At 39.6% G+C, this 24,610-nt stretch overlaps 1 protein-coding gene across 1 annotated transcript; it reads right to left on the reverse strand.

The window, feature by feature from the left end:
* Positions 1-2,023: 2,023 nt before the first annotated feature.
* LOC139760602 (phospholipid phosphatase 5) lies at positions 2,024-24,312 on the reverse strand. The gene is made up of 6 exons (XM_071683984.1): positions 24,188-24,312; positions 20,215-20,320; positions 13,090-13,237; positions 12,768-12,914; positions 4,411-4,578; positions 2,024-3,592 (listed from the first exon to the last, which is right to left on the reverse strand). Exons 1-6 carry the CDS (start codon positions 24,262-24,264, stop codon positions 3,381-3,383), a joined length of 858 nt encoding a protein of 285 aa, XP_071540085.1. The 5' UTR covers positions 24,265-24,312; the 3' UTR covers positions 2,024-3,380.
* Positions 24,313-24,610: the final 298 nt, after the last annotated feature.

The raw sequence follows: 24,610 nt of genomic DNA on the forward strand, positions 1-24,610 counted from the left end.
CCACACATTGTCCTCAAACATCTCATTTCCAGCACATCCATCCTCCTGCGCACAACTCTATCCATAGCCCACGCCTCGCAACCATACAACATTGTTGGAACCACTATTCCTTCAAACATACCCATTTTTGCTTTCCGAGATAATGTTCTCGACTTCCACACATTTTTCAAGGCTCCCAAAATTTTCGCCCCCTCCCCCACCCTATGATCCACTTCCGCTTCCATGGTTCCATCCGCTGACAGATCCACTCCCAGATATCTAAAACACTTCACTTCCTCCAGTTTTTCTCCATTCAAATTCACCTCCCAATTGACTTGACCCTCAACCCTACTGTACCTAATAACCTTGCTCTTATTCACATTTACTCTTAACTTTCTTCTTCCACACACTTTACCAAACTCAGTCACCAGCTTCTGCAGTTTCTCACATGAATCAGCCACCAGCGCTGTATCATCAGCGAACAACAACTGACTCACTTCCCAAGCTCTCTCATCCCCAACAGACTTCATACTTGCCCCTCTTTCCAGGACTCTTGCATTTACCTCCCTAACAACCCCATCCATAAACAAATTAAACAACCATGGAGACATCACACACCCCTGCCGCAAACCTACATTCACTGAGAACCAATCACTTTCCTCTCTTCCTACACGTACACATGCCTTACATCCTCGATAAAAACTTTTCACTGCTTCTAACAACTTGCCTCCCACACCATATATTCTTAATACCTTCCACAGAGCATCTCTATCAACTCTATCATATGCCTTCTCCAGATCCATAAATGCTACATACAAATCCATTTGCTTTTCTAAGTATTTCTCACATACATTCTTCAAAGCAAACACCTGATCCACACATCCTCTACCACTTCTGAAACCGCACTGCTCTTCCCCAATCTGATGCTCTGTACATGCCTTCACCCTCTCAATCAATACCCTCCCATATAGTTTACCAGGAATACTCAACAAACTTATACCTCTGTAATTTGAGCACTCACTCTTATCCCCTTTGCCTTTGTACAATGGCACTATGCACGCATTCCGCCAATCCTCAGGCACCTCACCATGAGTCATACATACATTAAATAACCTTACCAACCAGTCAACAATACAGTCACCCCCTTTTTTAAAATAAATTCCACTGCAATACCATCCAAACCTGCTGCCTTGCCGGCTTTCATCTTCCGCATTAAAATACGAAAGAAAAATTTTGTCAGCCAAAGTATCAGCAATAATGCACAAGTGAATAACCTATTATACTGCGCTTAATACCAGCAAATTGTGTAATATGTAAAATTTAAGAATCTTTAACAAGAATTTTTCAAGGATACATCAAGACAAATCTGCAACATTTTCTACAACACAACAAGAGTAAACCATCATGCAACTACAACTCTCAGCTTCAACTGATAAACAAATTAAGAACCAAAATCTCACATCTTACCCTATGAATTCTCATGCTAATTAACATATCAGAAAGCAGCCTATTTTGCAATGTATATAGTGAAGCATCTTGTGAGGATGACAAGGAATGATCCCTAAGAAACTCAAAAACAAATTTCATTAATTAGTCAGTGAAACATACATAACCCACCTGTTATATATATATATATATATATATATATATATATATATATATATATATATATATATATATATATATAAAAAACAGCCATTTTGTGCTGATCAATCAATCTATTATCGAAGGTGGTAAGACCATTTATTACAGGCTGAATATCAGAAGTGTAACACTTCAGCACTAAGAATTATAAGTAAATTTACTATTCAAGCAGTCCAGTCTAAATAGTAGTCCAGTCAGGAAAAAATGAATGCTATTAACCCAAAGTCCTGGATTTGCTATCTTGAGCTGGGATGCACAACCGTAATTAAAAATGTAAATCAATAAGTATACACCAACATCAGTATGTAAACCAGTACAAAACCCAAACATTAAATGCTTCCAGCTACAGAAAGCATGAAAAGTAAACAATATATGTGGAATGCATAAATAATAATCCATAAAGTATTTGTAATTCATAATATTCCACAAAGAATGACAAACTATCTCTTGTGATAACCACATCTCTCACAAACAACTCATCTTCCCAAAACAATCATTTTTATAAATACTTCCCATCTTACCATTCAAACCACCCTTATTACATAACATACAATATTTTCTTTATTAACAAACAATTAAAAGTCTATATTACCATATCAAGTTTTCCATTATGGGATGCACGACCATAATAACAAATATGAGTCAATACGTATACACCGAATCAGTATGTGAACCAGCACAAAACCCAAACATTATATGATTCCAGCTACAGAAAGCATAATAAGTGAACAATATATGTGGAATACATAATTAATAATCCATAAAGTATTTCCAATGCATAATTAATATTCCACAAAGAATTTCAAACAATCTCTAGTTATTCCCACATCACTCACAAACACCCCATCTTCCCAAAATTATTATGTAGTACATTTATCATACTTAACTGCCATCTCCCGCATTAGCAAGGTAGTGCAGGGAAACAGATGAGGAATGCCCATCCCACCCACATACACATGTATGTATGTAAATCCTTCTAACCCAAAATTGCTATTTTCATTATTACTTCCCATCTTACCATTCAAATCCCCCTTATTGAATAATATAAATTTTTTTATTAACAATTAAAAGTCTACATTACCATATCCTGTTTTCCATTCTGTCATTTACCAGCACAGATCCATTTCAGTTGTATGTACTTTGAGGTTACCTTGGCCTATATGGAGTTAATAACAAATAAACATTTAAAGTTTCAAATTTTCTTTTATACAAGTACCTTCACCTCCCTTTGCATATGACCCCTTCCATTCTTTCCCTTTTCCCTATCTTTCCAATTCCTTTCATTCTATTCAGTAACATTCGTACCATATTCTACATCCAAAATTAACAAGAGTACAGACTGTATTGAAAAACTTTATATTATCATAGAAATAATTATCAAAATTCTTTCATATTTTTCATTAAAATATTCACATGTATATATTACAAATCAAAAAATATATCTATTTTTCTGATGCATATGTTCACAGCAGTAAAGGCTTGCTGCTATAAATGGTCCTCACTACACTGTTGTCTTTTGCCCCTATAAATGGCAAAAATCCTATAAAATGTTCTAACCATTAATATGATATTAAAATAGTTTTAAGAATAAATATCCTACATTAGTCTTTGATATTAAGTTCAACCTATGTTTTTCATACCGTTATCATGAATTTCATGAACAGTAAAAATATATTTTGTAATCCAAAAGTCAATAAACAATCTTTTCATGCTCCTGAGTCATAATACCGTGCTCTTAACCATTACTTATAAGTCAATTACATCCATTTAATTTGCTCTTCCATAGGAGATTCTGGATCAAGGAAGTTCGTAATATCCCCACCAGGAATGCCATTGATAGACTGTGGTTGGAGGACAGTGGGTACCATTAAGTATGGAAGGTGGCAATGTGGGGAAGTCAAACGAGGATAGTATTGGCGGTAACAGAGATAGGATATAAACAAGCCCAGCAAAGAGCCTACCACCACATCTGTGGGAGAAAAATTAAGCTGAGAAAAGTACAGTGAACTGTATAACTGAAATGATGAAATACAGACATATCGGTACAGAAGTTTGCAGACGATGAGCAAACTGAAACACCACTATCCTCTCTTGATGTAGTTGAGATTTATAGGTTATGCTATTTAATTCCTAAAAATTTTAAAACTACTAATCTGTTGGAATTTAAGATTTTTTAATGGAAACAAGGGATAATTTGAGAATAAATATGTAAAAGATTTGAAGTTAGAGTGAATTATAGTATGATTATAAAAACACATGTCAGAATGAGAGAATGTGAGTTATGAAAAAGAATCCATATAGCTATGCCACCAAATTGTACAACCAACTATATTATATTAACTTGCCTTCTGTCAGTGGTATTATTAAGTCACCCATCAAATTACTGCTGTTACAAACTTAAAGGGTACCACACTACAGTGGTAACTCTCTCAAGTCAACCTATGATACCAAAGATTAAGCCAAGCAGGACTGGCAGCTAATGTTTGCTATGACTGTGCAAGGTATCTTACAATCATGTCAAGTACTTGCATTAGACACCTTTTCAAACATTGGAGAACAGGGTAGAGGGTGTTAGCTTTTTATTTACTTTGGAATCATCAGAGATTATTGTTTATGTGAAAAAATAAATTGCTATTACATCAAATTCAAAACTCCCATTCTAACACTGAAAATACTTAACAGAGAAGTTGCAGCTGATTCTAAGAATCAGCATCCAGTTTAAATTCATATAATACCCTATCAGTTACAACTATATCTTTCATGCCATGAAAAATCTTCCTTTCTTACCTTGCCAATGATGATGATAATCACTGGTGCGAGAAAGAGCAACCATCAGAGCCAATATAATTGGTGATATACCAATTACAAGCCTCCAGCCTTGACCACGCTTCTTGCCAAACACACACAGTTTACCACAGATCCACAGACTCAGGTATCCTAGGCTGCAAAATGAAACTGTCCACCACAGATTGATTAGATTCACTACAGTGGTGAAAATACTGTATATAACAGAAGTCAAATATGGAAACAGCATAATGCTAAACCTAGCATCATCTTTTATGCCAAAATACCAAAGATCAAGAGTAAAGAAACTGCAAAGCATCAAAGTAAATTTATATTTTATTTATATTTTATATTTTATTCTATTATACTTTGTCACAGTCTCCTGCGTTAGCAAGGTAGCGTAAGGAAACAGACGAAAGAATGGCCCAACCCACCCACATACACATGTATATACATACACGTCCACACACGCACATATACATACCTATACATCTCAATGTATACATATATATATATATATATATATATATATATATATATACACACACACAGACAACTATATGACAACTATTTAAACAGGAAAGTTTTTATTATAAAAAAACAAAGATGAAACAGAATGACAAATAAGAGCCTTTCTGAGGAAGAGGTTTAGGGAAACCAGATATAAGACAGATGGAGTGGAATACATATAAGCTTAAGTGCAAGTGAAGTATGTGGCATGCAAAAGGTGGGATTTGGAAGTCTGAGATAGGGTAGTGGTAGCTAAGTTGAAAGTGAAAGGGAAAATAAAGGTGTAAGAGTGCTATCCGCAGGGGAGGAGTGGGCATTACTGGATGATGTGCATGAAAAAGCAGGAGGTCAAGAGGAAGGCACAGGAACTGAAAAAGAGGGTAAATGAGAAATAGGGTGAGATTATTGGCAAATTTCAGGGAAGAGCAAGAAAATGTTTTGGAAAAAAAAAGGGAATACTGCGAGGAGAACAAGAAAACAAACGAGAGGATCAGTGAGGAGAGTAGATGAGGAAGTGGAAACATGTAAAGAGGTAAATAGATAGTGACTTTTCTGAAGGACTGCTGCATTGTTAGATGACAGGCCAGCAGATGGTGGGGTGTTTGGGACATGGAGTTATGCATAGCATTAGAGTCATGGCAAATGGTTTGGAGAGGAGAACAGTCGGTGAAACCCATGCATAAGATAAAATGTGACAAAGTGACTGGAGTGGATGAATTGCAGTTAAATTTCTCAAGAAAGGGGGGTGACAACATTTTCAAAGTATCTATGGATCAAGGTTAGGAGCCTAAGGACGGTCGGAATGCCTGTATGGTGCCACTATATAAAGGCAAGGAGAATCAAACTGAATGCTATTATTACAGATGTAAAAGTCTGTTTTGCATATCTGATAAGTTGTATGGGAGAATGATAATTGAAAGGGTGGGGGCATGCAAAGAACATCAGACTAGGAAAGAGCAATGTAGCTTTGGAGTAGTAAAGGATGTTTGGACAAGTTTGTTTTGAAGAACAGGTGAGTGAAATACTTGGAAAAAGGGAGGAATTTGTAAGTGACATTTACGGACCTAGGGAAAGTATGTGACATGGGTATGAAAAATGTCTTGTGAAAGGCGCAACAAATATATATATGATTTTTTTTTTTTTTTTTTTTATACTTTGTCGCTGTCTCCCGCGTTTGCGAGGTAGCGCAAGGAAACAGACGAAAGAAATGGCCCAACCCCCCCCCCCCCCCCATACACATGTACATACACACGTCCACACACGCAAATATACATACCTACACAGCTTTCCATGGTTTACCCCAGACGCTTCACATGCCTTGCTTCAATCCACTGACAGCACGTCAACCCCTGTATACCACATGACTCCAATTCACTCTATTTCTTGCCCTCCTTTCACCCTCCTGCATGTTCAGGCCCCGATCACACAAAATCTTTTTCACTCCATCTTTCCACCTCCAATTTGGTCTCCCTCTTCTCCTCGTTCCCTCCACCTCCGACACATATATCCTCTTGGTCAATCTCTCCTCACTCATTCTCTCCATGTGCCCAAACCATTTCAAAACACCCTCTTCTGCTCTCTCAACCACGCTCTTTTTATTTCCACACATCTCTCTTACCCTTACGTTACTTACTCGATCAAACCACCTCACACCACACATTGTCCTCAAACATCTCATTTCCAGCACATCCATCCTCCTGCGCACATCTCTATCCATAGCCCACGCCTCGCAACCATACAACATTGTTGGAACCACTATTCCCTCAAACATACCCATTTTTGCTTTCCGAGATAATGTTCTCGACTTCCACACATTTTTCAAGGCTCCCAAAATTTTCGCCCCCTCCCCCACCCTATGATCCACTTCCGCTTCCATGGTTCCATCCGCTGACAGATCCACTCCCAGATATCTAAAACACTTCACTTCCTCCAGTTTTTCTCCATTCAAACTCACCTCCCAATTGACTTGACCCTCACCCCTACTGTACCTAATAACCTTGCTCTTATTCACATTTACTCTCAACTTTCTTCTTCCACACACTTTACCAAACTCAGTCACCAGCTTCTGCAGTTTCTCACATGAATCAGCCACCAGCGCTGTATCATCAGCGAACAACAACTGACTCACTTCCCAAGCTCTCTCATCCCCAACAGACTTCATACTTGCCCCTCTTTCCAGGACTCTTGCATTTACCTCCCTTACAACCCCATCCATAAACAAATTAAACAACCATGGAGACATCACACACCCCTGCCGCAAACCTACATTCACTGAGAACCAATCACTTTCCTCTCTTCCTACACGTACACATGCCTTACATCCTCGATAAAAACTTTTCACTGCTTCTAACAACTTGCCTCCCACACCATATATTCTTAATACCTTCCACAGAGCATCTCTATTAACTCTATCATATGCCTTCTCCAGATCCATAAATGCTACATACAAATCCATTTGCTTTTCTAAGTATTTCTCACATACATTCTTCAAAGCAAACACCTGATCCACACATCCTCTACCACTTCTGAAACCGCACTGCTCTTCCCCAATCTGATGCTCTGTACATGCCTTCACCCTCTCAATCAATACCCTCCCATATAATTTACCAGGAATACTCAACAAACTTATACCTCTGTAATTTGAGCACTCACTCTTATCCCCTTTGCCTTTGTACAATGGCACTATGCACGCATTCCGCCAATCCTCAGGCACCTCACCATGAGTCATACATACATTAAATAACCTTACCAACCAGTCAACAATACAGTCACCCCCTTTCTTAATAAATTCCACTGCAATACCATCCAAACCTGCTGCCTTGCCGGCTTTCATCTTCCGCAAAGCTTTTACTACCTCTTCTCTGTTTACCAAATCATTTTCCCTAACCCTCTCACTTTGCACACCACCTCGACCAAAACACCCTATATCTGCCACTCTGTCATCAGACACATTCAACAAACCTTCAAAATACTCATTCCATCTCCTTCTCACATCACCGCTACTTGTTATCACCTCCCCATTTACGCCCTTCACTGAAGTTCCCATTTGCTCCCTTGTCTTACGCACCCTATTTACCTCCTTCCAGAACATCTTTTTATTCTCCCTAAAATTTACTGATAGTCTCTCACCCCAACTCTCATTTGCCCTTTTTTTCACCTCTTGCACCTTTCTCTTGACCTCCTGTCTCTTTCTTTTATACTTCTCCCACTCAATTGCATTTTTTCCCTGCAAAAATCGTCCAAATGCCTCTCTCTTCTCTTTCACTAATACTCTTACTTCTTCATCCCACCACTCACTACCCTTTCTAAACAGCCCACCTCCCACTCTTCTCATGCCACAAGCATCTTTTGCGCAATCCATCACTGATTCCCTAAATACATCCCATTCCTCCCCCACTCCCCTTACTTCCATTGTTCTCACCTTTTTCCATTCTGTACACAGTCTCTCCTGGTACTTCCCCACACAGGTCTCCTTCCCAAGCTCACTTACTCTCACCACCTTCTTCACCCCAACATTCACTCCTCTTTTCTGAAAACCCATACTAATCTTCACCTTAGCCTCCACAAGATAATGATCAGACATCCCTCCAGTTGCACCTCTCAGCACATTAACATCCAAAAGTCTCTCTTTCGCACGCCTGTCAATTAACACGTAATCCAATAACGCTCTCTGGCCATCTCTCCTACTTACATAAGTATACTTATGTATATCTCGCTTTTTAAACCAGGTATTCCCAATCATCAGTCCTTTTTCAGCACATAAATCTACAAGCTCTTCACCATTTCCATTTACAACACTGAACACCCCATGCATACCAATTATTCCCTCAACTGCCACATTACTCACCTTTGCATTCAAATCACCCATCACTATAACCCGGTCTCGTGCATCAAAACCGCTAACACACTCATTTAGCTGCTCCCAAAACACTTGCCTCTCATGATCTTTCTTCTCATGCCCAGGTGCATATGCACCAATAATCACCCACCTCTCTCCATCAACTTTCAATTTTACCCATATTAATCGAGAATTTACTTTCTTACATTCTATCACATACTCCCACAACTCCTGTTTCAGGAGTATTGCTACTCCTTCCCTTGCTCTTGTCCTCTCACTAACCCCTGACTTCACTCCCCAGACATTTCCAAACCACTCTTCCCCTTTACCCTTGAGCTTCGTTTCACTCAGAGCCAAAACATCCAGGTTCCTTTCCTCAAACATACTACCTATCTCTCCTTTTTTCACATCTTGGTTACATCCACACACATTTAGGCACCCCACTCTGAGCCTTCGAGGAGGATGATCACTCCCCGCGTGACTCCTTCTTCTGTTTCCCATTTTAGAAAGTTAATACAAGGAGGGGAGGATTTCCGGCCCCCCGCTCCCGTCCCCTCTAGTCGCTTTCTACGACACGCGAGGAATACGTGGGAAGTATTCTTTCACCCCTATCCCCAGGGATAATATACATATATATATACATATACACACACACACACACACACACACACATATGCACATACACACACACACACACACATACATATATATACATATGAAAAATGTAAGAAACAATTTAGAAAACAAACTTTTAGCTTGAAATGAATGAAAAAAAATGAATGTCACATAATGGTTCAACCTCTGGCTATGATGTGGGAGGAAAATAACGAGAAGCAATGAGAAAATTCTATAGAAAGAGTAAGGCATGTGTGCAAGTAGAATGGGAGAATGGTGAATAGTTCCAGGAGAAAAAGGATCTGCAATCTATGGATTGGGTGCTTTATTTCAATTATTTATTGATAATTACCCTATGACTAATTCTGAAGAAAGAATCCTTGTGTTACCCAGAATCTACCCAGAATCTCTTACCAAAGGCTCCTGCTGCCCAAGGTTATACTACTTCCAGAAGCAGGATAATGTGAATGCCTTTGGAGTGAAAAGTTGTTTGATGAGACAGTACTCCCAATGATATTGCCTCACCAAAGAAGACTTTTCACTCATGGTGTAACCTTGAGCAGGCAGATTCTACGAATATCTGGATGGGGTGGTGAGGGAGGGAGATGCAAGAGTCTTGGAGAGGATTTGGTCTACAGTATGCTGAGGGTGAGAGAGTCTGGGAGGTGTCACTTGCTACTGCAGATGACATTGCTTTCATTGCAGATTTGACTGCGAAACTGTAAAAGGTGGTATCTAAGTTTGGGGGAGTAAGTGAAAGGAGGAAAATGAGAGTTAACATGAACACAAGGTGATGAGATTTAGCAAGGAGTAAGGAATGGTTGGATTATGTGTGAGCTTGAATGCAAAAACCTGGAGGAAGTGGAGTGTTATAGATACATGGAAACAGACATGGCAACAGATGGAACTATGGGGGATGAAGTGAACCAAAAGACAGGTGAGGGGACAAAAGCCCTGGGTGCACTGAGGAGTGTGAGGAAAGAAAGGTTACTGTGTGTGGGGGTGAAGATGGGAATGTCTGATGGTACAGCAGTCCCAGTGGTGTTGTATGGGCATAAGTCATGGGCCCTAAATGAAAATGAACAGAAAAGGGTGGATATGTTGGAAATGAAATGCCTGAGGACAATATGTAGTATGAGGAGGGTTGATATTGTAAGGAATGACAGAGTATGAGAAGGGTGTAGTAATAAGCTGAGTATGATGGAGAGAGGTGAACAAGTGGTACTGAAATAATTTGGACCTATGAAAAGGATGAAGGAAGAGAGACTGACCAAGAAAATATACAAATCAGAGGTTGAAAAAGCAAGGGGTAGGGGGAGACAAAGAATTAGATGGAGTGAAAGAGGCTACGAGTTTTCGGGGTCTGAACTAGGGCATATGAAGTAGTCAAGGGAAACAGGAATGGTCTGTAGGTCTTAACTGTGGATAAAGGGATTCTGATTAAGAAGCATTATACAAAACAGATAAGAGTGTGTCTGTGAACAAATGAGGCTGTCCTCTGTCTGTTCCTGGAAATACCTCACTAACAAATGAAGCTGTCCTTTGTCTGTTCCTGGCACTACCTCACGAAGTGGGAAACAGTGAACAAGTATAAAAAAAAAAATAGTAAACATGTTCTGAATGAAGTAGCATCAAAAAATTTCAGCAAGAACCAGCTTCACAAAGTTTTGTACTCCAAAAATGTTTGTAAATAATATCAGCTTATGCTTTTAGCAGGTATGTATCCCACAAGGATACTTAATTAAAATGTAGTGTTGTTTCTAGCCAATAGAGGAACATTCATCATACTTAATGAACAAATCAGAGCCCTGTAGCCTCCCTTATGGCATCCCCAGACAATACTTAAGCATGTAGTATGCTTAACATTAAAGGGTAGATGTACATCAAGTTGCACTTCTTTTCCATACCCTCACATCCATACCCATAGAGGTAAGTCCCACAAAACTTAACATACACTGGTTGAATACATAGTTGTTCTTCATCAAGAAATGAGTGAGAATGATTTGAAAGCAGGGGAAATTACTGAAAAACTTGTCACACGAAATGAAAAGCCCATCACGGTCCTTTGCCTGTTTCCAGGAGAGCATGGTCATCCCATGGAGGATCTTAGGCCCATATACCTATAAAGTGGTCCCTTGTCTACAGTGGTTTTGTGCATACACACATTAAATAATGTATACCATTTTGCCAACCATGGCATCAGGTTTTGAAAATCCACTTTCCCACAGCACCATCAAAACGGTGACCATGCATAAGTTGATTATCATGTGACTGTGTGCTGCTTGTAGCCCAGTCCAGCATACCACCATTTCTAAGTAGAAAAGGAGAGTTATAACCAGGTGGTGTTATCAAGGTGACTGCTGAGGTAGCCTTTTGTGATGCACAACTGACTGGCTGCTTTGTGGGAGTATGGAGGCACAGCATCATTGGTAACATACTACCATCGTATTATCACCTTACAGTTTTGTACATCATTTCTTTGTACAATTATATATTATGTTGTTTTTAAAGTATAAAATACTTGTTTTCAATCATAAGGTGTTCATTTAAGGACTCAAAGTTTGTATCTTAAGGGACACTCCCACTAAGCCCCCATTTCCCATAGGCCCTGTACCTTTACAACACGGTTTTGCTGACCACAGTCATTTATGAACATTACCCCTGTGGTTGGTAAGGAACTTCTGGAGCGTTTTTCTGGTATATAGTAACTGAGGTAATGAATAAGGTTTTTTGGTGCTTTATTCAGTCATTTATACTCTTCTTATTCAGTTTTCAAGCAGCTCTTTCAATGGAAAGTTACATACATACAGAGACCCAAGGTCCAAGCACACTGAATTGTTACCAGATACTGTGGTCTAAATTTTTTCCACACATGGTCATCTATGTTATCATGTTAAGGAGACCTGTATGAGATTTGTGCCATACTGTTATGTGAAAATTTGTGAAGCTGTGAAATTCTTAAAAAACAAAAGATGAAAATTACAAAAACCCGTAGTAATCATATTTATTTGTGAAAAAAAATACCACACATCTCTCCAAGTATGCCTAACAGTATTCTTGGCATCACATGCCTGGCAGTGAGGTTGCAGAAATTCAGGGGCACGTGATACCAGTAAGCAATTTTTCACTAGGGTGGGTTGCATATCACTTTATTCAGAAAATTATGATCTAACAATTCTTAAAAACAACCTTAAGCAGAAATTTCAAAATCTCCCACACACAAAAGATCGTGCATTAGATAGAACTACCAAAACGAAAGGGTTATATGGAGGTGCAATACAAGCAGACAAAGAAAAACACACTAACAGAAGAAATTATAATCCTTTCACTTCAAAATATCCTTTACCTATGGCAAATATAAAAACAAAATCAAGCAATACAGATAAATAATACCCACACGAAGAATGCCCACTGGGAAAGCTCTTGCGTCCTTCTTGTATTGTATGCATTTCCCCAGTGCATGCTGCACCAATATCTGTGATGTCTTCAAGATCTTCACGACCCTCTGGAAAACAGCGATAAAAGAAATCTGGTCTTGGTCGACCTGTGGAAGAAAATTACCTATGAGAAGAATAAAGAGACCATTAAACTTCACCATATAGTATATTTTCAATGATATGAAGAAGCTAAAAAGCATAAACATTCAAATAACAATATTCCATTTGTGGGCATTATTAATACTAAGGAGAATATTAGCAAAAAGGGTGAAGCTTGCATACCAACAATAAGTTTGATGATGTTGGTGATGACCCCATTAAGGCCTAAAGCAAGTGACAGGGAAAGGAAACCCTGACAGAGCTCTGTCCTATCACGTTTTACCAGGAAATACAGGAGCATGACTGTTGTTGGCACTATGAACACAAGGGGCTGAAAAAACAAGACAGAGGTTTTGAGGATGATAGTCTGATTCATACAATGTGAGAATCTATATTTCAAGGCACCACTGCCTTGTTCTCCAAGATGGGGCTGTGTTGGATATCATCACATCATTGGTGCCCAAAAACACTGTAACAATTTTTTCCTAGGAAATAAGTGTTATTTTCTAATAGATTGTCTAAAAAGTATACAAATTAGCTATTATTCCCGTAAAATTTTACTCTGTGATCAGGACGGAAATTTTGAATTATACCTATTTTTCAGAACATTCCACATAGATTCACTACTGAGTAACTGACATAGAACTTTCTGGAAGTTTCCAGTAATGTAAAGAGTAGTTTAAATTATCATGCTTATTATACTTAGTCGCTGTCTCCCGCGTTAAAAAGGTAAGGCAAGGAAACAGACGAAAGAATGGCCAAACACATACACATGGATATACATAAACGTGCACACACGCACATATACGTACCTATACATTTCAACGTATACATACATATACATACACAGACATATACATATATACACATGTACACATCCACACTTGCTACCTTCATCCGTTCCCATCGCCACCCCGCCACACATGAAATGGCATCCACCTGCCCGCAAGTGCGAGGAAGCGCTAGGAAAAGACAATGAAGGCCACATTCGTTCACACTCGGTCTCTTGCTGTCATGTGTAATGCACCAAAACCACAGCTCCCTTTCCACATCCAGGCCCCACAAAAATTTCCATGGTTTACCCCAGACGCTTCACATGCACTGGTCCAATCCATTGACAGCACGTCAAACCCGGTATAGCACATCGTTCCGATTCACTCATTCCTTGCATGCCTTTCACCCTCCTGTATGTTCAGGCCCCAATCAATCAAAATCTTTTTCACTCCATCCTTCCACCTCCAATTTGGTCTCCCACTTCTCCTCGTTCCCTCCACCTCTTTGTCAATATTGCCTCACTCATTCTCTCAATGTGACCAAGCCTTTTCAATACACCTTCTGCTCTTTCAACCAAACTCTTTTTATTATCACACATCTCTCTTACCCTTTCATTACCTACTCGATTAAACCACCTCACACCACATATTGTCTTCAAACATCTAATTTCCAACACATCCACCCGCCTCCATCCAACCCTATCTACAGCCCAAGCCTCACAACCATATATCATTGTTGGAACCACTATTCCTTCAAACATACCCATTTTTGCTCTCCGAGATAACATTCTCGCCTTCCACACATTCTTCAACGCTCCCAGAACCTTCGCCCCCTCCCCCACCCTGTGAATCACTTCCGCTTCCATGGTTCCATTCGCTGCTAAATCCACTCCCAGATATCTGAAACACTTCACTTCCTCCAACTTTCCTCCATTCAAACTTACCTCCCAATTTACTTGTCCCTCAACCCTACTGAACCTAATAACCTTGCTCTTATTCACATTTACTCTCGGCTTTCTTCTTTCACACACTTTACAAAACTCAGTCACTAGCTTCTGCAGTTCTCACCTAAATCAGCCACCAGTGCTGTATCATCAGCAAACAACAACTGACTTATTTCCCAAGCCCTCTCATCCACAACAGACTGCATATGTGCCCCTCTCTTCAGAACTCTTGCATTCACCTCCCTAACGACCCCATCCATAAACAAATTAAACTACCATAGAGACATCACACACCCCTGCTGCAAACCGACATTCACTGCGAACCAATCACTTTCCTCTCTTCCTACTCGTACACATGCCTTACATCCTCGATAAAAACTTTTCACTGCTTCAAGCAAATCCCACACCATATATTCTTAATACCTTCCACAAAGCATCTCTATCAACTCTGTCATATGCCTTCTCCAGATCCATAAATGCTACATACAAATCCATCTGTTTTTCTAAGTATTTCTCATATGCATTCTTCAAAGCACACATCCTCTACTACTTCTGAAACCACACTGCTCTTCCCCAATCTGATGCTCAGTACATGCTCTGACCCTCCAATATAATTTCCCAGGAATACTCAACAACTTCTGTATACCACATCGCTCCAATTCACTCTATTCCTTGCCCTCCTTTCACCCTCCTGCATGTTCAGGCCCCGATCACACAAAATCTTTTTCACTCCATCTTTCCACCTCCAATTTGGTCTCCCTCTTCTCCTCGTTCCCTCCACCTCCGACACATATATCCTCTTGGTCAATCTTTCCTCACTCATTCTCTCCATGTGCCCAAACCATTTCAAAACACCCTCTTCTGCTCTCTCAACCACGCTCTTTTTATTTCCACACATCTCTCTTACCCTTACGTTACTTACTCGATCAAACCACCTCACACCACACATTGTCCTCAAACATCTCATTTCCAGCACATCCATCCTCCTGCGCACAACTCTATCCATAGCCCACGCCTCGCAACCATACAACATTGTTGGAACTACTATTCCTTCAAACATACCCATTTTTGCTTTCCGAGATAATGTTCTCGACTTCCACACATTTTTCAAGGCTCCCAAAATTTTCGCCCCCTCCCCCACCAACTTATACCTCTGTAATTTGAACACTCACCAATCCTCAGGCACTTCACCATGAGCCATACATACACAGAATATTCTCAGTAACCAGTCAACGATACAGTCACATCCTTCTTTAATAAATTTCACTGCGATACCATCCAAACTCGCCGCCTTGCCAGCTTTCATCTTCCGCAAAGCTTTCATTAACCTCTTCTCTGTTTACCAAATCTTTCTCCCTGACCCTCTCACTTCGCACACCATCTCGACCACGAAAACACCCTATATCTGCCACTCTGTCATCAAACACATTCAACAAACCTTCAAAATACTCACTCAATCTCCTTCTCACTTCACCACTACTTGTTATTACCTCCCCATTAGACCCTTCACCAATGTTCCTATTTGTTCTCTTGTCTCATGCAATTCATTTACCTCCTTCCAAAACATCTTTTTATTCTCCCTAAAATTTAATGATACTCTCTCACCCAACTCTCATTTGCCCTTTTTCACCTCTTGCACCTTTCTCTTGACGTCAACTCTTGCTTCTTTCCTTTAAACATCTCCCAGTCATTTGCACTATTTCCCGGCAAAAATCATGTATGTATATGTATGTATACGATGAAATGTATAGGTATGTATATGTGTATGTAAGGGCGTTTATATATATACATGTGTATGAAAGGCATCTGTACGAGTAGGAAGAGAGGAAAGTGATTGGATCTCAGTGGATGTCGGTTTGTGGCAGGGGTGTGTGATGTCTCCATGGTTGTTTAATTTGTTTATGGATGGGGTTGTTAGGGAGGTGAATGCAAGAGTTTTGGAGAAAGGGTCAATTATGCAGTCTGTTGTGGATGAGAGAGCTTGGGAAGCAAGTCAGTTGTTGTTCGCTGATGATACAGTGCTGGTGGCTAATTCGGGTGAGTAACTACAGAAGCTGGTGATTGAGTTTGGTAAAGTGTGTGAAAGAAGAAAGCTGAGAGTGAATGTGAATAAGAGCAAGGTTATTAAGTACAGTAGGATTGAGGGACTAGTCAACTGGGAGGTAAGTTTGAATGGAGAAAAACTGGAGGAAGTGAAGTGTTTTAGATATCTGGGAGTGGATTTGGCAGCGGATGGAACCATGGAAGCAGAAGTGAATCATAGGGTGGGGGAGGGGGCGAAAGTTCTGGGAGCGTTGAAAAATGTGTGGAAGGCAAGAACATTATCTTGGAAAGCAAAAATGGGTATGTTTGAAGGAATAGTGGTTCTGGCAATGTTATATGATTGCAATGCGAGGGCTATAGATAGAGTTGTGAGGAAGAGGGTGGATGTACTGGAAATGAGATGTGTGAGGACAATATATGGTGTGATGTGGTTTGATCGAGGTGTGAGGACAATATATGGTGTGATGTGGTTTGATCGAGTAAGTAATGAAAGGGTAAGAGAGATGTGAGGTAATAAAAAGAGTGTGGTTGAGAGAGCACAAGAGGGTGTTTTGAAATGGTTTGGTCACATGGAGAGAATGAGTGAGGAAAGATTGACCAAGAGGATATATGTGTCAGAGGTGGAGAGAACGAGGAGAAGTGGGAGACCAAGTTGGAGGTAGAAAGATGGAGTGAAAAAGATTTTGAGTGATCGGGGCCTGAACATGCAGGAGGGTGAAAGGTGTGCAAGGAATAGAGTGAATTGGAACGATGTAGTATACCGGGGTCGACATGCTGTTAATGATTAGGATTGACCCAGGGCATGTGAAGCGTCTGGGGTAAACCATGGAAAGTTTTGTGTAATTGCCCTTGTTCATAAGTTATGACAACAAAGAAATCAAACTAGAACTTCAGCCCTTATGGTGTAAATTCTTTTGGTAGTGGGAAACAACTATACAAAGTCTCATGGCCAATGAATAAATTTTCTTCGTGCTAAGAGGTAGATGGATGTACAAGTTAAACCTAATAAGTGGCATAACTCAAGCAAAATCCAAATGAAATTCTTAAGAAGCTGAAAAACAACGGTATAAAATTTTTAGTGTCTTTTTAAACCGGTTAAATTGCAGTTTGAAGTGGCATCCCATAACAGATGAATAGACAAATGAAGACAATCACAGATAAAGTAACCCCTTAAATATTTCCTATTCTGTGTAGGTGACACAATAAAGTACTGACCTTCATTGGCATTTTCATCACCAATGAAAAAAAGATAATGATGTAATCTAATCCACGGTCAAAATTATGAGGATCATTAGTCTGAATATGACTTCAGGAATGCAAAAGTACAAAAATCGGTCACAATAATGGAAAAAAAATCTATATGAAGTGCATACATTCATTTTTTTTTTTTTTTTTTTTTTTTTTATACTTTGTCGCTGTCTCCCGCGTTTGCGAGGTAGCTTTGTCGCTGTCTCCCGCGTTTGCGAGGTAGCGCAAGGAAACAGACGAAAGAAATGGCCCAACCCCCCCCCCCATACACATGTACATACGTCCACACACGCAAATATACATACCTACACAGCTTTCCATGGTTTACCCCAGACGCTTCACATGCCTTGATTCAATCCACTGACAGCACGTCAACCCCTGTATACCACATCGCTCCAATTCACTCTATTCCTTGCCCTCCTTTCACCCTCCTGCATGTTCAGGCCCCGATCACACAAAATCTTTTTCACTCCATCTTTCCACCTCCAATTTGGTCTCCCTCTTCTCCTCGTTCCCTCCACCTCCGACACATATATCCTCTTGGTCAATCTTTCCTCACTCATTCTCTCCATGTGCCCAAACCATTTCAAAACACCCTCTTCTGCTCTCTCAACCACGCTCTTTTTATTTCCACACATCTCTCTTACCCTTACGTTACTCACTCGCTCAAACCACCTCACACCACACATTGTCCTCAAACATCTCATTTCCAGCACATCCATCCTCCTGCGCACATCTCTATCCATAGCCCACGCCTCGCAACCATACAACATTGTTGGAACCACTGTTCCTTCAAACATACCCATTTTTGCTTTCCGAGATAATGTTCTCGACTTCCACACATTTTTCAAGGCTCCCAAAATTTTCGCCCCCTCCCCCACCCTATGATCCACTTCCGCTTCCATGGTTCCATCCGCTGACAGATCCACTCCCAGATATCTAAAACACTTCACTTCCTCCAGTTTTTCTCCATTCAAACTCACCTCCCAATTGACTTGACCCTCACCCCTACTGTACCTAATAACCTTGCTCTTATTCACATTTACTCTTAACTTTCTACTTCCACACACTTTACCAAACTCAGTCACCAGCTTCTGCAGTTTCTCACATGAATCAGCCACCAGCGCTGTATCATCAGCGAACAACAACTGACTCACTTCCCAAGCTCTCTCATCCCCAACAGACTTCATACTTGCCCCTCTTTCCAGGACTCTTGCATTTACCTCCCTAACAACCCCATCCATAAACAATATGAAAAGAAAAGAAAACTTCCTTGAGTATGTTTTATGTAAAATATCTTGCCACAAATATAAAAGATTTTAGGCATGGAACCATGGAAGCGGAAGTGGATCATAGGGTGGGGGAGGGGGCGAAAATTCTGGGAGCCTTGAAGAATGTGTGGAAGTCGAGAACATTATCTCGGAAAGCAAAAATGGGTATGTTTGAAGGAATAGTGGTTCCAACAATGTTGTATGGTTGCGAGGCGTGGACTATGGATAGAGTTGTGTGCAGGAGGATGGATGTGCTGGAAATGAGATGTTTGAGGACAATGTGTGGTGTGAGGTGGGTTGATCGAGTAAGTAACGTAAGGGTAAGAGAGATGTGTGGAAATAAAAAGAGCGTGGTTGAGAGAGCAGAAGAGGGTGTTTTGAAATGGTTTGGGCACATGGAGAGAATGAGTGAGGAAAGATTGACCAAGAGGATATATGTGTCGGAGGTGGAGGGAACGAGGAGAAGAGGGAGACCAAATTGGAGGTGGAAAGATGGAGTGAAAAAGATTTTGTGTGATCGGGGCCTGAACATGCAGGAGGGTGAAAGGAGGGCAAGGAATAGAGTGAATTGGAGCGATGTGGTATACCGGGGCTGACGTGCTGTCAGTGGATTGAATCAAGGCATGTGAAGCGTCTGGTGTAAACCATGGAAAGCTGTGTAGGTATGTATATTTGCGTGTGTGGACGTATGTATATACATGTGTATGGGGGTGGGTTGGGCCATTTCTTTCGTCTGTTTCCTTGCGCTACCTCGCAAACGCGGGAGACAGCGACAAAGCAAAAAAAAAAAATATATATATATATATATATATTTCAATACACTATAACCACTACTAGAAGTTAACTTACTAACCCATCTTATGGAAAGTGTGTGACTAGATAAAATAAATGTTATATCAAAATATATGAGTTTTAATTATAATTTGTATTCAAGCCACACAATCCCAGACAAGTGAGGCACACTAGGATCATATCAACAAATGAACATGTAAGGGGTTTGAAACATATGGATATTCACAAAACACTCACCCACAAAACACTGGTTGGAACATAAGAAGGTGTACGTGGATTCTTGTACAGCCATAACTCATCTATGTGAATCTTGCGCACGAATGGTGAAGTGTGTTCCAACTCTCTGCATAAAGTAAAAATTCTTAAAGTCCAAGTTAATGATTAACTAAGAATCTACAAGCAGTTTTGTAAAGTACTGAATTTCCGTGTGAAAAAAAAATGAATAATATATGAGGTAATGTAGTATTAGCCATTCCATGAACGCATAACAATAAGTACCAACAATTCTCTTAATGAATACCATAAGAAACTTAATTATAAAGATTAAAATGATTCAGTCCTACAAAACCAAGAACCTCAATAAAATCTAACAGAATATTAAGGATATTTGACTGTAAGACCACAAGTGCCAAATCATACAATTTCCCACATATGTAACTCCACTTTTGCACCATAAATGTGCAATACAAAAACATTTTTTCTACACCAAAGATTACAATATGGTCTAATGTCCTCATCAAGGCCAGGCCTTTAGTTAGAAGGAAAAATGAAAAAGGAGAGAAAGGTCAAGTGTGAATCAAGAGTAAAAAAATATATATATTAAAGCAGAAGAAACAATATACTGGAGATCTTCAGGATAATTAGGGTTAGAACCTTACAAATCTCAGAATTTTTGCAACTGCTTACTCATGTCGAGCCCAACAACTGAGATATTGCAGAGGTTATATCATTAACCCACTTAGTCCTAGCTGCAAGGAGCTCAGAATTCAAAGATCACGGGCATCAACCCAAAAGTCATCACAGTGGTAAGGAGAAAGGCTTCTCAAGAAGAGACAGGGGAAGGCTGGAAAGAAAAAAGTAATAATGCTTGCTGGACACCATCCAGAGAGAAAAGAGTTTTCAACCTTCAAAACCTATATTTCTCTCCTCTTCAGTCTGTACCATGAGCACTGAAAACATATCCACTCACACAGACATGCACATAATATCACCACACTCCTTAAACTATAGTTCTGCCCACTGGACATGTCTAGCTTCCTGAGTGCTGCAGGAGTTCCATACAAGTGTTTCTTTTGCAGGGAGGTAGAGGTACTCTTCCTTGACACAATGAACAACAAAACCCAAACCAACCAACTCTGACGCACATTAAAAATCCACACCTCCAGCACCAACTCAGCCTCCATACATGTAACACTTTTGACCAAATCTTATGATATCCCTCTCTCAAAGAACACAAAAACATACACATGAAACATGACTCAAAATATAAAAAATCAGCCACAACTCAACCAAAACCTAAAACAGAGGTCATGAAACACCTACAAAAATTCACTCACAAATAACTGCTCAACCACCATTACTTTCATTGACATATGCAGTGCAATTATGACCTTAAAAAACTTGCCAAAAGTCAAACTTCCACATAAAGCACTTTGGCATAATTGCAATCCAACCAATTGCATATATCTTAACCACTCCTTGCCTTACAACAAAATTAATGACACCTAGAAGCTTGCCAACACAGTACAATTCCTAAAACCCCAAACCATCCAACTTGCCCTCCTCCTACTGCCACATATCACTGCTATCTTAAGCATCCAAACTCTGAAAAATTGATCCACAATAGAAAGAAGCAAAATATAGATAACATCAACTGCTCTACTTTCATTATACATTGTGATATAAAAGAAATCAAGCAGATTTGTCAGACATAAGTGATTTTGTTGAAAACCATGCTGAGAATCATTTATTGACTGATGGGCTTCTACATGGTTTACAGTTATATCTCAAGTGATGGTTTCCATAGGTTTTACAACTAAGATATTAAGCTTTCAGGACAATAATTTTTGGAGTGACTTATTACCTTTTTTTTTCAGTGTTGGTGGTATGAGGATTGACTGAGTAGGAAATGATATGGCAAGATATGGTTGAGAAAGTTGAAGAGTATGTGCTGAAATGGTCTAGACATATGGAGAGAAAGAGTGAAGAAGTTGATAAAGGGGATATATGAGTCAGATTTCTAAGAAGGGACAGGGAGAAGGGAGAAACCTTAAACTGGATATGGAGTGAATAAGGTCTGAATGCCTGAGGCCTGAACTTGCAGGAGGATGAAAGTCATGCACAGGATAGAGTGAACTGGAGTAGTGCGGTACACAGAGGGCAATGTGCTATCAACAGACTTAACCTAGGAATATGAAGCAGCCAGTGGAAACCACAGAAAGGGCCTGGTTGTATATAGGAAAGAAATATAACCTATGCCTCCACCCTTTCAAGAGAAAATATATCAAGCTGGAAACCACACAATATAGTGCACAATATAGATACCTTGCGACCATCAACTGAAACACAAATCCTCCCAGTAAAATCCTGTCTCAACATGCTTGGCACTCAATTTCAATTCTGTGCAACAGCACTAGAGCCCTCCCTTGGTCTAAGCCACACTATAAGTAACCACCAACCCCTAAGTAGAAGTACAGAAATAAAAAGTTTACTCTGCATCACACTTCAGCAACCTCTACTCACTGATCCCACCAACAAAAATATTACACAAAAAACATATACATATTGAAAAAACCCAACATGCACTAAACAACCACCCTTCCAACTAAGCCTTAAACTCCATCCTGCCAGACATTCACCCATCAGAATCCAGATCCCCTAGGCAAACACGAGTTGCATTTCTCCACCTATGCTCTGGACATAACCCATCCCTACAACATTACAAACATAATTTCAAATTATCCAAAGACCCTTCTTGCCCAAGATACAGCTATCAATACAAAAACACCAAGCACTTACTAATTAACAGATACACACACATATCATCATTACACTTTCTCACCTATGGTCTCAGCTAGTAGATGTGACCATCTTCCTGAGTGCTGCAGGAGTCTCATAAAGACAGAAGGGACTCCTGGGACAGGAAGTAAATACATAAGTACATCTTTAAGATTTTTGAAAGGAGGTTAAAAGTGTGAGGAAAACAAGACAACAGGTGGGAATCATTGGTGAAGGGAAGTGGTAACAGGCTATAATGAGATGAGATGAAGTATTTTGAAGGAGAGTTATTGAAGAAGTTTTGGTGAAGAGAGAAGAGGTGGTATGATCAGGTAAAATGTGCAGTGTAACTCAGCGAAACACTAGTATAACTCAACAGAGCCTATGAAAACCTATCCTAACCTCATTCTGAGGCCAAGATTTACCTTAATATTGTGTCATAACTGAGATATATCAAAGATGTCATTCATTCTGCCGTACTAGAAACACAAAGCTGTCGGAGAGAAACACATTCCACAAACACTATACATACATAAAGAACAAAATTGCCAGCAGCTGAGTACAAATGACAACAATACATCTTATCTAATCAGACTGCAGGAGGAAGTTAGGTGAGATTTCATAGGTTCTGTTTATTTCTAGAAGTGTTTCTGTTACCTTTACCTTACATCTTCCCAGATTATCATAGCCCCCAACCATCACGTTCCGTTATCTTAGGAATGACAACATTTAGTACAAGAGAGTATATTAAGAAAACACGAGCAGAGGCCAAAGTGTCGGTAAGGCCCGAGGTGTCTAGTGTTCATTTCAAAGGTGCCCCTAATGTGGTTACCCTTCCAAATCCATATGGTGTTATTCCTGTACTACTCCGAAATCACACTTTCATTTAGCTTATGCCAGAAATTTTAACAGCTGTAGTTCCCGAAAACCAAAGCACTTTGTCGACCTACCTTTATAAAACCAGTTTTCTTGTTGAATTTGCTTTTTTCTCTTTATATATCACATATCATGTCTCCTTCGTACCCTAGAATCTTATTCTTGGAATGCGACCTCCCATACTTTAGCTTCATTTGATTAACCTGATTGACATGGGTTATCTATATGGCCGGCTTATGATCCCTACCAGAAGTTGACACAAATCTCATATGGCCGTATTTTACACAAAATTCTGGCAGTTACCCACACTGTGGAAGCAAAACAAGTATATACTTACAAAAAGATAACGGAAAGAAAAGCACGAGTTAAGATTTCCAGCCAGAACGTAGCCTGTATTTCTATCCATCTGATCATTGTCAACTGTCACTCCACTGTAAACAAAGAGCGGTCGCAGTCACAAACCTCGTTGGCTATAATGTTAAGATGATGATATCAAATAAAAGGGATTAATGTGTATTATGAAATATATATCATTTAAGATTATCACAAAAATCAATCATCCTCTAAGAACATTTTGAGAATAATTAGTCTAACACTCTCTGAGGTTGGGAATGTCTTGCATTTATAAATGTTGTTTGTAATTTGCATGTTGATGTTAACTGTGTTGATATATATATATATATATATATATATATATATATATATATATATATATATATATATAGTCGTACATTATTGATCAGGTATTATATCTGTTTAC

The sequence above is a fragment of the Panulirus ornatus genome, chromosome 3 (genome assembly GCF_036320965.1).
Source record: "Panulirus ornatus isolate Po-2019 chromosome 3, ASM3632096v1, whole genome shotgun sequence".
Classification (NCBI taxonomy): Eukaryota; Metazoa; Arthropoda; class Malacostraca; order Decapoda; family Palinuridae; genus Panulirus; species Panulirus ornatus.

Excerpts from the sequence above, each read along its gene's own strand:
- LOC139760602 (XM_071683984.1), bottom strand. The coding sequence starts at position 24,264 with ATGATCAGATGGATAGAAATACAGGCTACGTTCTGGCTGGAAATCTTA. Across the intron at positions 12,915-13,089 it reads CATCATCAAACTTATTGTTG|GTCGACCAAGACCAGATTTC; the intron begins GTATGCAAGCTT and ends TTTCTTCCACAG. Across the intron at positions 4,579-12,767 it reads TCCCAGTGGGCATTCTTCGT|TTTCATTTTGCAGCCTAGGA; the intron begins GTGGGTATTATT and ends TGTGGTGGACAG.